We start from the raw sequence: 14,806 nt of genomic DNA, 5'->3' as shown, positions 1-14,806 counted from the left end.
TCTATTGTACAACAATGTGAATAGACTTAACACTACTGATCTCTACACTTAAAAATGATTAAGATGGTAAATTGAATGTTATATGTTTTTTACCACGATAAAAAGAAAAGAAAGATGCTATTATAGTGAATGTCTTTTAAGCAAATGCATTTTTCTTACAAGAGGTTTTCACCTCTTACAACGTGGACCACACCGTGGTACCGAGCAGTAATTATTCCTGGCGGTGATCAGTGACCTTTTGGTTTCTTGCCAGGCTCTGTGTCAGCAGCCTTCCTCACGCAGCCTCCACGGCCCCGTGCCCACCAACGGTGTGCACGTGAACAGATGCCTGACTTAAAATTATTTTCCCAAAACGTACAATATATGAAAAACACGTGAACATCCCCATCTCTGCTCTCCACCTCCCTCTTGCCATTTCCTCAGCTCTGAGCTTCAAATCAGAGATGTTTGGCATTCTCTTAACTAAAGAACCAATCCTCTAAAGTCTGTAAATCCCACAGTCATTTATTTTGTACAGTATGACAGGCACCACGGCAAACCTTTGGCATACACTGAGTTTGTCATCTCGAGGACTCTATATAGCAGGTATTTCCCTCATTGTATAAATGAGGAAACTGAGGCTGCAGGTATTTCCCTCATTGTATAAATGAGGAAACTGAGGCCGTGAGGCTGAAGAGCTTATCTAGGACAGCAGCACTACTGTGTGCTAATCCATATGGCTCCAAAAGCTGCGGCCTGCTGGCTTCATCATTCTGCCTGGAGTTCCATGTCAAGGATACAGGCAAAGAGGAGGAAACCAGTGAACGGTCCTCACTAACCAGGGACAAGCGCATCTACTTAACCTTCTTTCTAAGAAAACCTGAAGTCAGTAGCAGTACAAGCATGCCCCATTTCCCATTTCACAGCACCACAGTTTAATTTTGCCTTGTGGAACACCAGGCCTCCCTCTGGTTTGCTCATTTCCTCCACTGCTTATGCAGGTCAAATGAGATTAACGGATGGGACAGTGGCCTGTAATGGGAAAGAGCCTGTTGGATGAAGGCAGCACTTCCACACGGCCCTGGATCCTGGACATGCTCGGCATGAAGACTCACGTCATTGTCCTGGTGGGTTTCACTGCAGAGTGCAGAGCTTTGCTAGCAGATCAATGCAGGGTCACATTAAGCAAGATGCGGTTGCCTAATTTGGCTCTTTCTGGATTTGTGCAAGGGGCAGGGCCTAACACAAAGAGCTGGCTGGGAGCACCTGATTTCTGTCCCATCTTCGTCACCTCTGGTGGTCACTTAGCCTGTTGAGGTTGCCATTTCTGTCAGTAAAGTGAGAAGGTTTCCCGGGTAATATCTGGGGTGCCTTTTAACCCTAACATTCCACTGAAGGAACAAAGAAACGAATTAACTGAATTTGAGTTTTTTTTGAAGAAATATCATTTGGAAGACATTTTTGGTTTGCCAAAAGCATCTTCCTTTGTCTGTTCAACAAACATTAGCCCCACAGAGAGGGCAGGGATCTGGAAGAGCATTTGAGCAGAAGGAACAGCATCTGCAAGCAGAGGAACTGCAAGGGCCCTCCAGGACAGTACAGGTGTGAAATGCAGGTGGTGTAGAACAGGTGTGTGAGGTGGCAGTGCTGGGTATACCTCATTAACAAATGAGGACTGCTCAAATGTGGAGATTCATCATCAAAGAGGCTGTAAATGTTCAAAACCTTGACAAAGTCTGAAAAATAACTCACTGAAGTCAGGATGGAGGAGAAAGTGTGAGAGGACTCATCTTTCTCATTGACAAACCCAGTGTTAAAAAAATAAGTAAACTTTTAACATTTTTCATAATGGTTTTAGAAAGATTTTTCTTAGACTGGGCGTGGTGGCTCATGCCTGTTATGCTAGCACTTTGGGAGGCCCAGGTGGGAACACTGCTTGAAGCCAGGAGTTTGAGACCAGCCTGGGCAACCTAGTGAGACCTCATCTCTACAAAAAAATAGAAAAATTAGCTAGGCATGATGATGTGTGTCTGTAGTCCCAGCTACTTGGGAGGCTGAGGAGGAGGATCACTTGAACCCAGGAGTTCAAGGCTACAGTAGGCTATGATCACACCATTGCACTCCAGCCTGGGTGACAGAGTGAGACACTGTCAAAAAAAAAAAAACAAAAAAAACAGAAAGATTTTTTTTAGAAAACCTAAGTCTTGAATGGGAAGATACAATTTGTCTGAAATTCAAATATTCCTTCAGTTTTAGTTTAGTTTCATTTTCCTTTATTGAAGTCAAATTAACATTTGTACGTTTATTTTAAATGCCCTGTAGAGCACAGCTCCATTTTCATAACTCATGCTCATGTGTCCACCCCTCTTTCCTTCCTTCTGTCCGTGTGCGTTCGCAGAGGAATGTTGGGGGGAGGTCCGGGGCATGTTAGCAGTGGTTATTTTTGAGAAGTAGGATTGGAGTAATTTTCTTGGTTTCTCCTGTGTTGCTTGATTTTTTATGATGAGCATGAAAATAATAAAGCCATTATCCTAAAAATCAAGCAAAAAGCAAATCGATTTAAAAAGAGCAAACCAAACAGCACTGCCCGGGGCCTGGCTTTCCAGGCAGCGCAGCTCTCCTGTCCCCCCTTCCACCCTCCCACCTGGCCCGGCCCTGAGGGGCTGGCCGGCTTCCTCACCGTCTCACTGGACGTTTGTTTGCAGCCTGGTGACCAGCGAGTCCCTGAAGGGATCTGAACGGTGAATGCGAGGCCCTGGAAGGCCCAGTGGCTGTTTGTGCCCTGCCTCACTCCACATGTGTTTGTGATAAAAACAGAGCCCGAGATGAAACTGGTTTGGGATGGTTCCTGCGGGTTTTACTGTAGGTCCACGGAAGGACCCTGGATGTGCGGGGATGTAGCTGGACTCAGATTTCACTGTATTTCTTTCAGTTCTGAGGGAAGTATGAAAGCCAGTGTTATTTATTCATCATCCTGTTCCTCAAGTTTGTTTTAGTAGTTCTTGCTTTGAGTTAATAAATATCAGAACTCTGTGAGGAAAGCATTCCAGAAATAAAGCTGGCTATTCATGGCATGATTTTTGGCAAACACCTTCCCTCCTCTATGGAGGGAAACTCTGTTTACCTTTTCGAAGAGTCAGCAGAAACTCAGGTTCACAGTTGTGCCACCAAAAGAAGAAACCACTTCAGCGCAGTGGGAAGACAGCTGGCTGCTCTCAGCAGAGCGTGGGCAGAGGGCCGGGCTGTGCAGGCTTTGGTCTTGACTTAAGGAGCAAAAAGTGTTCTGTTCTTTCTGTGTAAAAGCTGCAATTACCATTCTTAGATAACTCAAAGTAAAGAGGTACTCAGCTTTTCTGTGCCTAAAAGTACACTTAAATCTCTTTCATTTTTCTTCAATAATTAGAATTTTCTGCAAAATGGGAAGAATAATACCCATGGTGATTATTTGGCTTCATTGTGGGAAAGCGGATGAGAGCCGAGGAGATGGTAACTGTGAGGGCACCTGGTCCGCTGTGAAGCGCTGCACACACACGAGCATCTCTGACGTGCATCTTAGGCTTGGTGGGCATCTTTTCCAAGCAACTAAATGGGCACTTGAGAAGTGATGTGACTTAGCGGAAGCCACTCAGCACCTCTCTGGAGGCGACGGGATTGGAACCCAGTCTCTTTCTGCTAAACCAACCGGCCACATTCCTGTCTCTTTTTAACGGTAGATCTCATGAGAGCACCACTTTATTAGTTTGAACCTTTCGGAAGGAAAAGCACAAAGTACAGCTAAAAGTAAATGTTTTCCTGCAGATGGGCCCGGATGAGTCAGAGGTCTGCTTCGTGTGCGAGTGACGCAACGTCCGTCAGATGTGTGTGCCCAGGCGAGCTGCTTAACCTCTCTGTGCCTGAGAGTCCTCCGCTACCTCACCGGGTTGGAGTAAAGAGGATTCAACGAGTTAATGCTTTCAGGGAGATAAAGTATAGGGCCTGGCACATAGTATGCGCTCGATGAATGTTTGCCATTATTTTTATTGTCATTATTATTTATTTACACACAGAAGTTATGTAATATGTATCTGCTTACTGACTGGGGGGGGAAAAGGCCACAGATATAAATTAGGAAGCTACTGTTAAGTCTGTGCCAAGCCATTTGGGACCTATCACTGGGGTATCTCTGAGGTAGGGGTGGAGGGGGAGCCAGAGTGGGGGAAGAGCGACAATTCCTAACACTCCTGCTTTCCCCCCAGAGAAGGGCTCACTGGGCCTGGCTGCCAGCTGTGACTGCTAGTGGGGCGTGTGCCCAGTGGACAACTAACTGGTCACGCAGCATTTATGCACAGCTCCAGCGAGCCCAGCAGGCATTGGGGGGGTACTTAGGGGCTCCCCTAGATCTGGGTAGCAATAAACCTTGGGAGTGCAGGGCTTTGTGGCTCAGCAGATGGCAGTGATGAGGGAGATCTGTCCTGAACTTCCCCAGGGCCACCTGGGGGCCCTGTCAGAAGCACAGGCTGGAGATTACAGGTCCTCCTAAAGCGTCCTGTTGCTCCCCTCGCTCCACAGAGGTCTGGCTCCTGACTCCCCCGGCCCCATTTCCCACTGCACTTCCCTGCGTGGCCCACCAGTGCCTGCACAGGTGCACTCACAGTCACACCTGTGGCCACCTCGTACCCTGTTGGAGACAGCCAACATCCGGACCAGCTCAAACGCCACTTCCATGAAGTCCTCCCAATTCCCCCCATGCTCCTCCCTTCTCCCCTTCACCCCCAGCTGTGGCTCTGCTTCTTGTTGCTCTCACATTTGCACTGGTATTGAATGTCATTATTTACATATAATGACATATGTCCCCCCAGCCACACAGGACCATCCTTGTTTGTGTCCTTTCCCTTGTGCTCCCTGGCGGCTTGGGACAGTCCCAGGTGGACATTCCATGAAAGTCTGAGAACTAATCAACCTGTACCTAGAAGGAGTCTTTACTCCCAGGCAAGGCAGTGAAAATTGGGACCTAATATTGAGGTGCTGCCATTGTCAGTTTGGGCATTCTTCCTTGTATCTATTTTGTGTGTGTGTGTGTGTGTGTCTGTGTGTGTGTTTTGAGACAGTCTTGCTCTGTTGTCCAGGCTAGAGTGCTGTGGCATCAGCCTAGCTCACAGCAACCTCAAACTCCTGGGCTCAAGTGATCCTGCTGCCTCAGCCTCCCGAGTAGCTGGGGCTACAGGCACACATCACCATGCCCGGCTAATTTTGTTCTATTTTTAGTAGAGATGGGGTCTGTCTCTTGCTCAGGCTGGTCTTGAACTCCTGAGCTCAAGCAATCCTCCCTCCTTGGCCTCCCAGAGTGCTAGGATTACAGGCATGAGCCATCACACCTGGCCTCTATTTTGTGTTTTATGACCATTTCAAGACATAGAAATACCTACCTATTTTGTGATGCTGAAAAAACACGCACACTGAATATTGTCTGGTATTAAATCAAAAGCCAAATGCCACTACCTCTTGCTTGCTTAAATATTAGCCTTCAGGATTTCCTGATTAACTTTCACAACCAACAAAACGTGTTTCCTAATCCTCATTACAGCCAATCCTTTCCACATATTGTTAGGATCTGCAGATTGCCTTTGCACGGTAACTCCAAGTTCTGTCAGCCCAGGCAAGTGCAAATGCTCTGAGCAAGGACTTACAATATTGAAAATTTAGCACAATCTATCTTCCAGCTGCCTGACAAGGAAGCAGCTGCTGCTCAGAATAAGTATAAATTAGCTAATGCTGAAACTGCAGAAATGTTCACTCGAGGTCCTGGGTCGAGTGATTCTTCCCTCCTCCACCTATTCATTCAGACATTAATTCTAGGTCTCCCTGCTGCACTCAGGGCTGAGTCTTGCGGTAAAATGCTAGCGGCACAGTAACTGCAGGAAGGCATATGTAATTTCCCTGTCAGTGTGGTTTTAATGCCCTCTTTCAGTGGGCTTCATACATTAAAGAAAAGATAAATGGTTATGGGCCCAGAAAAATCTGTGGAGTCAACACATGCATGAGAAAGTACCATTTTAACCTTTAATCATTTTAGCCAAAGAGCAAAATCTATTTTTATTGCTTATGAGTGATGGTGCTAAATTGACTGTGAGGCAGTGTTGTGCAGGGAAAAGAAGTCCCCACGAAAACTGTATTTCCCCATATGACCCAGAAAGCTCACTAAGATGTTTAGAGGGGGAAGAGATGCAGGGCTGAGGGGCTGAAGGCAGAGCGGCACGTGGCGGCTGCAGCTGCAAAACAAGACCACGCTGGGGGCTGGAACGTGATGTGAGAAGCAAGACCTGCCCTTTCCTGCGTCCCCGAGGGTGTGAGGGTTTAAAGCCTATGGATAAAGAAACCACGGGTCCTTTCTGTACGTCCGCGGGTGCTCAAAGGTTGCCTCCGTGTTCCCAGTTGTAAACGAGACCGTCCTTGGTGAGGGCTGGATGATAACAACCACCCTTTATTGCACACTTCCCATGTGCCGGTGCTTCGCCGAGTGCTTTATAGGGAAAATGTTCTTTAATCCTCCCGACATCCCTTTGCGGTCGGTGCTCCACACGCACTTTATAGATGAGGAAATTGAGTTCTTAGTTTAGATCATTTGCCCAAGACCAACAGCTAGTCAGTGGTAGGACTGGAATTTGAACCCGGAGACAGTCTGGCTATGGAGCCTGTGCTTACCTTAACCACACTGCTTTTAAATAGCATTTTGCCCTAATGAAAATTGATGGTGTAATGTCCAGAAGGTTAGGATTTTTTTTTTTAAAAAAGGTCTCTGTCTCACAGATTCACCAGGGGACCTGGGGAAAATGCCCTTGATCTTGGTTTCCAGTCTATAAAAGAATGATTATGCTATTCTTCACCCGCCCCCACAGCTGTGTTTTGAGGATGAATGGATTGGTCATCAGGCCTCTGAGAACCTGAGGTGACTGAAGACGCCTAGTTAAATAGTGTGAGCAAGTGAGTTTCCACTTCCCTACGTAAGACCCAACTCTCCAGACTGGAGCAGCTTTCTGCCTACAGCTGGCTTGGGATTTTGAAGGCGAGTTTCACATGCATTCTCTGTAAGGCAGAGACCAGAAGATTTTTGTGAAATACTGTTAAGGCATTTTTGCAGGGACTTTACTGAGAATCCCCTCTAAGGCAAGAGTGGTGGCCCGTTGGGGGGATGATTACCAGCCTTTTGTCTTTGAGAAGCGAACATTCCTCTCCAGTTGGCCTTGGTAAAAAGGGAGTTTGAGAAATGGAGTTCATTCTACTCCCTAATCTTGTTAGTCCCCTTCATCTCCCCTTCCACTTAGTCCATTGGGACCTGTGCCATTGGGACTGGCTCACTTCCTAGACACCACATTGGTTCCTTATGATGTTTCTGAAGGAGTGTATGGAAGGGTTAATGTGTACATCATGGGATACAAAACTTTCATCCTTTATCCAAGCCAAAAGGAATGACGACAACCCAAGCAGGTAGTATTCCAGTGTATTTTCCCAGGAAAGTTATAAATTCTTCATTGTAAACATCAATGCAAGTAGCATTTTTAAAGATTTCAAGAGACACATGAGAAATAGATGGTCTTGAAATTATCATATAGTTATAAGGAGAAGGTATTTCAGAAAAATGACCCAAGAAATCTTCTCATATGAACACACACACGTACACACACACAGTTGTTGTCTTTGACTTAGTAACCCTGTTTCTGCAAATTTATCCTGAAAAAGTTATCCAAAATTGGGAAATTAAAAGATATTCATTTCATAGTTATTTATAATAGCAAAATATATGAAACAGTCAATATGTTCCAGCTACACATGTGCGTGCACATGCATGCACCCCGACAGAATATTTATTGAAAATTAAAATTATAAAGGCCAGGTAGTAACATGAAAATGCTGATTATATAAAAGAAGAAAGTTATATATATAATCATGACACTGTCCCATTTAAATTGTATATTTTTCGTTTTTACAATATCTTTTTTTTTTGGTGAGATAGAGTCTCACTCTGTTGCCCCCTGGGTAGAGTGCAGTGGTGCCATCATAGCTCACTGCCACCTCAAACTCCTGGGCTTAAGTGATCTTCCTGCCTCAGCCTCCGAAGTAGCTGGGACCACAGGTGTGCACCACCTCGTCTGGCTAATTTTTATGTTTTTTGTGAAGACAGGGTCTCACTCTTGCTCAGGCTGGTCTCAAACTCCTGGTCTCAGGCAATCCTCCTGCCTCAGCCTTCCAAAGTACCAGGATGATAGGAGAGAGCTACCTCACCCACCCCCATTTCTAGAATTTCTATTCTATTCAATTTGTTTTCTGCTCTACCTTTTCATTTTTTATACCATCCTGTTTGTTCATTATGGTTATCGTTCCTTCCATTATCTCCTCAGCATGTTAAACATATGTTCCTGAATACTTTTTTCTAGATTGTTCTTTCTAGTTTTTGTTTGTTGCACTGTTCATTTCCTTAGGTCATCTGTAAATTCTTCCTGTGAGCATCCTTCATCTTCTGCGAGAGTTGTCCGTAGGACTCCACTGTTCCCTGGCTGAGGGAAGGTGGTTTTGCTTTGCCTTTGCCCAGACCTTAGTAATTTTAATGGTCCCAGGCAGATGGTGCATTTCTTTACCTCTTTCTGGGGATGGTTGGTTGCATTTAAATTGCGTAGGAATCCTGAATTTGTTCAGGGAGTTCAGTTCTCTAGCAAGGGCCTAATTCCATGCCTGTTGGACCTTTGGGTTCAGCTCTCACAAATTACTAGGGCCTGCTTTCTTTCTGGTACCTAAACTTCCTTTCTGCCCTCAGACTGTTGTGCATTAAGAAATAATTTAGGCCGGGCGAGGTGGCTCATGCCTGTAATCCTAGCACTCTGGGAGGCTGAGGCAAGAGGATTACTTGAGCTCAGGAGTTTGAGACCAGCCTGAGAAAGAGCGAGACCCCATCTCTACTTTTAAAAAAATTTAAATTAAAAAAATAATAAAAATAATTTATGCTTTACCCATCATTTCCATATGTTTGTAGTGGGATGTTCAATCCACCATATTGACCAGAAATACTTATCTTTTCTTTTACTGTAATTGTATGAAAACATATGTGAATATAATCAGAGACTAGAGGGCCTTTGAATATGATATTATTTTTTATGGGTAGAGATAGTGGTAAATATCATTCTCTATTCTGCAGATATTCTCTATGGTCATATTTTATTTAAATAATAATTATACAAATCATTTTTAAATTCTTGTCTTTTGTTTCAGAATGCATATATTGCAACTGCCATTAATGGGACAGATTTTTGTACATCAGCAAGAGATGCATTCAAAATCTTGTCCAAGAATTCAAGTCATTTTACATCTGTTAACTGGTTTGGAGACTTCGTCATTTTTCTAGGAAAGGTAAGATGCCTTGAATAAACAAAAGACGCTAGCATTCAGAAAATCGAGCCCTGCGGCAATTAGTTTGAAAGGGAACTAATATTTCTAGAGTACTTACTCTGTAGTATATGCCACGCTTCATTGCCCCTTTAAATCCTCAATCCCTAGGGTATAACTCAAGGTTAATAACTTGTCCAGGGTTCCACAGTACGTGTAGCCAGGATTTTAATCTTAGTCTTACTCTCTTACCTGTGATCAGTTCTATCATTCTGATTCCCACTTTTTCATGTCTAAAATGAAAATGCTGCAAAGCTTAGAAAATAAATGATTATAGGGTTTTTATCATTGAAAATATATAGAAATAGTATTGAAACTTGATGGGATTTATATATTATTTAAGTGTATTAAGACTATAAGATAGAATTGTTAATGTCCTAAATGAAGCCAAAATGACATTTGTCCTCTCATCTGAATAATTTTTAAGAGATTGTGTGTCATCTTGTGTAGGGAAGGAACACCTCAGAGCTGCCACAACATCACATAATATAAAGGACAGAGCCCTGACCTTGGATCCTAGCACAGTTTCAAACTTTAGTTTTCATAGCTATAAAATAAAGACAGACCCATGCCCTTTCTAGGTTGTAGGGAAGAGTAACTGAAATGTTGCTCAAAGTGGTGACCAGTCCCTGCCCCACCCCTATCTGACCGTGCTCAAGTCAGAAGTCTGTCTACACTGGGCCTCAGTCACCCTCTGGGCCTAATTCTGCAATGTCAGTTTGCCTGATCCTGCTTCCCCTTGACTGCCCTTCAAATACCTGACCACAGACACCGTGCCCTTCCCACCATGCCTTCTGCATTCCAAGCTGAACATTCCTCAATTCTTTCAACCACTCCTCCATATCTGACGCCAACACTTCAGCCTTCAGCGGTGCCCAAAAGTGAACAAGCTCTTAGTCTCCAGTTGTGACCTGGCCAATGTTAAATGTGGGGGCTTTTTGCTCATTTAAAACTTTGTGCCTCTGTGGTATTTGGTGTAGGTCTCTGGTGCATTACTGTCACAGGTAGGTGTCAGTAATGTTACAACATGCTTGGGTTTCACAGGTCTGTGTTAATCACACACACATTGAAGTCTCAGCTGGGCCCAACACATTTCATGTAGTGGTAGCGATAGAAATAGAAAATAATTATGCCTTTCAAAATAGCCTGAATAATCTTAAGTTGTAGTTGTATTTAAATGGCTAATGTTGTTTCCATTAGCTTGGTAGGATTGTGGATGATAGTTTCTATAATAATAACTGCTTCCAAAAATGTTTCAAATGATGTTTCATCTTTTTAATAGAGTTATTTTTTATTTTACTTTAAGATCAACTCATTTTCCTATGTTTTCCAAAAGGAATACATGATGGCTAATGAGCTTTTAATGATTGTGTGATAACCAGTGAGTCTTTGATTTTTTTAATGAAATAGCATTCAGATTTCCATGTTCATCTTTGTGGACATTCAGGGGCAACGGGGACCCCAGATGGACTCCATTACATCTGTTAAAGAACTTGGTACATCATGGCCTATAATCCTGTGCATAGAAATAATAATTACATACAGCAAAAGCCTGGACTAAGCCTATTATCTCCTCACACCACCATTGGAAAGCCTTCTCACTTCAATCCCCAGGGTAAAACTAATCACCTGTTAAACTACAGTATATCCACTCAATGGATTGTTGCACTGTTGTTAAAAAATGGTGCTTATAAAAGAAAGTTTTTAAGTGAAAATGCTTATTGTGGGATTAATAGTAAGTGAAAAGACAATAAAAATTTTGAGGTATTATTACATCTGTATAAATACAAAAGCTAGGCACAGATAAAATGAAAGTACATATACCTTCCCCACCTACTATTAACTCGGTTTTCTATTGATATCATAGCTTTTCATTTTTTCTTCTATTTCGTTCCGCCAAATTTTCTGACAAGCATACTTTGCAATATTGTGCACACACATGTGCACATATATGAAACTATTACTTGTAACTGACAAAAAAATCTTTAAAAAAATATTCTAACGAACCAATTTATAAAGATTTTCAACACCCTCTTGTTTTGGACAGGCGTTGGTGGTGTGTTTCACTGTTTTTGGAGGACTGATGGCATTTAACTACAACCGTGCACTCCAGGTGTGGGCAATCCCTCTGTTACTGGTAGCTTTTTTTGCATACTTAGTAGCCCATAGTTTTTTATCTGTGTTTGAAACTGTGCTGGATGCACTTTTCCTGTGTTTTGCTGTTGATCTGGAAACAAATGATGGATCATCGGAAAAGCCCTACTTTATGGACCAAGAGTTTTTGGTAAGCAGACATTTCCCTTCCTGTTGCAGTCTCCATCCTGACAATCTCAGCCTCACTTTCTCTTTCAGAGGGCTCTGTAGGCTTCTATTACCCCATGGCCTGAATGTCCCGAGAACAATTGGAATTGGATTCCTTAGTAGGAGCAGCACTTCTACCCTGGGTGGAAGGTAGTAGTCCAAGTCCCTTTGGTGCTAATGGCTTGGTCTGGAAGTGTAACGGTTGATCTTTTTCTAAAGCATTTCTGTATCCCCAAGCATCATGTCCTACCCACGGTATTTTAGGGAGAGCACGCTCTAATGTAGACTAATCACCTTCTGTGCCAGTATTGACAGATCTGCAATTCTCAGGCCCTTTATTCACGAGAAAAGCCACACCCTGTACCCAGTGTGAGCACAGCCCCCATACTGCTTATATCTGGAAATAGCAGGCAGCTGTTTGCAACAGCTTTTGCAACACAGTTGTTGCTCATTTGCCTTATCCTGGGTAGACAGGGATATTTTAACAGCTGAAACATGTCTCATCTCTTTTCTTCTGCGTTGTCTGAGTCACTTGATATTTTATGCTGATATTTCAATAATTTTCTTTTATGCTGTTGCCATTAAACTTAAGTGTCAAAGCCCTTTTTGTTTGAAGCAGAGCATTCAAAGCACTCTTCAGGCACTGAAGTTTAACAGGCATGACTATAGTTCTATACTTAGCGTATCCTCATCCTTCTCTATATAAAATATAAAAATGCAATTTTTACTTATTTATTTTGACTTATTTGTAGTACTCTAAAGAAAGTGTTTATGATAGTGGTATGAAGCCAGCCAGGTGTGATTCCCTGATTCACACTTTTCCAGTTATAAATCCACTTTGAAATCTACCCCTCAAAATATTTACCAGGGAAAACATTCTTTAGGATTCAGTTCTCCAAAGTTATATAAATGGTTATTGTAAATGGTTATTGTTGGGGCTGAGAAACCAATACCCCAAAATATGGTGCCTTGACATGCTGACTTGAAGCAGCTTTGAGGTCTGACCTTCCTCCCCTCTCCTCTCAATTCTTTGTCTCTCCCTAAGCATAGGATGAAGTTGTTCTCTGAAGTCCTCTTACCTACCTAAAGTCCTAACCCACCAAAGAAGAAAACAGTTACCGCTGGTCACGTCCCCGAGTTTTCATTAACTGAACTCATATTGCAGGAACAAAGACTAAAGTCTACCTATACACCTGGACATACTTTTGTCAGAAACCATTGTCTGCTCTGCCCAGTACACTTTGTCCTAGGCCATTATATGCTCTTAATGTTCACTAAATTCCCCTGAAAATCACTTACTACTTCTGTAAAATCACTCACACTTCCCCATCTCCCTTTCCCCTAAAAAGATATAGAACTATTGCCCATTGCATGGTTAGACAATCACTCTGTGATTCTCTCCTCTACATGCTAATAAACCTATATACCTTTTCTATTAATCTGCCTTTTGTAAGTTTTCAGTAAAACTTCAGGGGGCAAAGGAGAAGTTTGCCCTCAGCCATTGTATCATGAACAGTGCAGATACATAACACTGATCCAACTCATTCTTTTGTTTTTCAGAGTTTTGTAAAAAGGAGCAACAAACTGAACAGTACGAGTGCACAGCAAGACAGGAATTCTTTAAGGAATGAAGAGGGAACAGAGCTCCGGCCCATTGTGAGATAGGTGCCCAGTAGATATTTGTACCTGGAAAAAGTTTCCTCTAAGAGCCATTTACAGAATAAAAGACAAAACTATTAGAGAAAAGTTAGAACTAAAAAAAAAAAAAAAGGCAAGACTTGATAGACTCTATTCTTTCTTATTGTTTTTGTCATTAATGTTTGACCAGATTACAATACTGGAGCCATAAAAGTTTACAACCTATTTTTGTACCAATTAGGACAGACTTTTAAAACCATGTTTATATGTGTCAGTTAAAAAGCACAATATATAAAAACTGCGATTTGTTTTTAAGGGTACAACCAATAAACCTTTTTAAGAAAAAGATTTTGTTAGCAGAAATCTCTGGAATATTGTGAGTATTATTGTGGTGTTTTTTGTTTTGTTCTGTTCTGTTCTGTTTTGTTTTTCAGTAGAGAGGCCTTGCTATGTTGTCCAGGCTGCCAAGCTGGTCTTTAACTCCCAGGCTCAAGAAATCCTCCCGCCTCAGTGTCCTAAGTAGCTGGGACTACAGGTATGCACCACTATGCCCAGCTTGGAATGCTGCTCTTATATAGGGTAGGACATTTCCCTACTCATCCAATCCTGGAAATATGCTCAATATATTAACTTTTCCAAGTACAATTCTTAGACTTAGTGGCAATAAAAACCAAAAGTTTAAACTCTAACCATAAGTACCACCTGAACTGGGCATGTGCCAGAGAGAGGCAGAATTTTAACCAGCTATGACTTAGTTGGTAAAGCACCAGGCTCTTTTATAACTTAGACATTCTGAAGAAGTGGTTTCCAACTACCACTCCACCTGAGAATTCCCTGGAGAAAGATTTTTAAAAACACTTATACCTGGACCCCATCCCCAGACACTTATTTAGATGGTGGGGGGCAGGAGTGGGAGCTTTCCCTTTTTAAAGCTTTAAACAAAGAGAACGTTAACATGTTGACTGGCAGCCCTGTGTCTGTTACGTGGGCAATAAATAGATTACCTACTCTCCTAACAGGAGGATCAATCTGATTTATTTGGCAGGGCAGGTAGTAAGACATAAGGCTTCCTTTCCCTAAACACCTCTTCAAAGATGACAAGAAACAGCCTGACAGCCCAGGTCTACTTTAAATGCAAATTACTTTTTTCTTAAACAGCACCATTGAATTAAGTTAGGCCCAGCAGTTTCCTTTAGAAACGAGATTTACAGAGCAGTTCCTCAGAAGCATTAAACTTAGTCCCTGTGGAATGATGAGCAAGTAAACTTCACTGTTACAGGTTTTTTCAAACCACATGTATCCCTCTTATCTGTCTTAGCAAAGAAACAAACAGGCACATTTTCACCCCCAAATCTAATAGAGCAAATTCTATCAGAAGAAATCTTTTGGCTGAGACAATGTCACTGTGTGAGTTACCAATTTTCTTTTACTGACTGCATTTTTTCCATTACATTTAACTGACCTTTTCTCTGTC

At 42.5% G+C, this 14,806-nt stretch overlaps 1 protein-coding gene across 6 annotated transcripts in view; it reads left to right on the top strand.

Annotated features, from left to right (window-relative positions):
• The window catches only part of SLC44A3 (solute carrier family 44 member 3), a 74,533-nt gene extending 60,759 nt beyond the window's left edge, over positions 1-13,774 (top strand). For 4 of the 6 annotated variants that reach the window (XM_045547488.1, XM_045547485.1, XM_045547486.1 and 1 more), the window contains 3 exons: positions 9,220-9,357; positions 11,441-11,677; positions 13,255-13,774. In XM_045547488.1, the coding sequence (XP_045403444.1) occupies positions 9,220-9,357; positions 11,441-11,677; positions 13,255-13,359 (480 nt within the window). In that variant the 3' untranslated portion in view covers positions 13,360-13,774. Of the gene's footprint in view, positions 1-6,854; positions 7,009-9,219; positions 9,358-11,440; positions 11,678-13,254 lie in introns of those variants that run through there. The other 2 variants (XM_045547489.1, XM_045547490.1) reach the window with 2 other exon arrangements.
• Positions 13,775-14,806: the final 1,032 nt, after the last annotated feature.

This window comes from Lemur catta, chromosome 3, assembly GCF_020740605.2.
Source record: "Lemur catta isolate mLemCat1 chromosome 3, mLemCat1.pri, whole genome shotgun sequence".
NCBI lineage: Eukaryota > Metazoa > Chordata > Mammalia > Primates > Lemuridae > Lemur > Lemur catta.
Note: the sequence above shows the minus strand (reverse complement) of the source record. Positions and strands in the feature narration are given on the sequence as shown.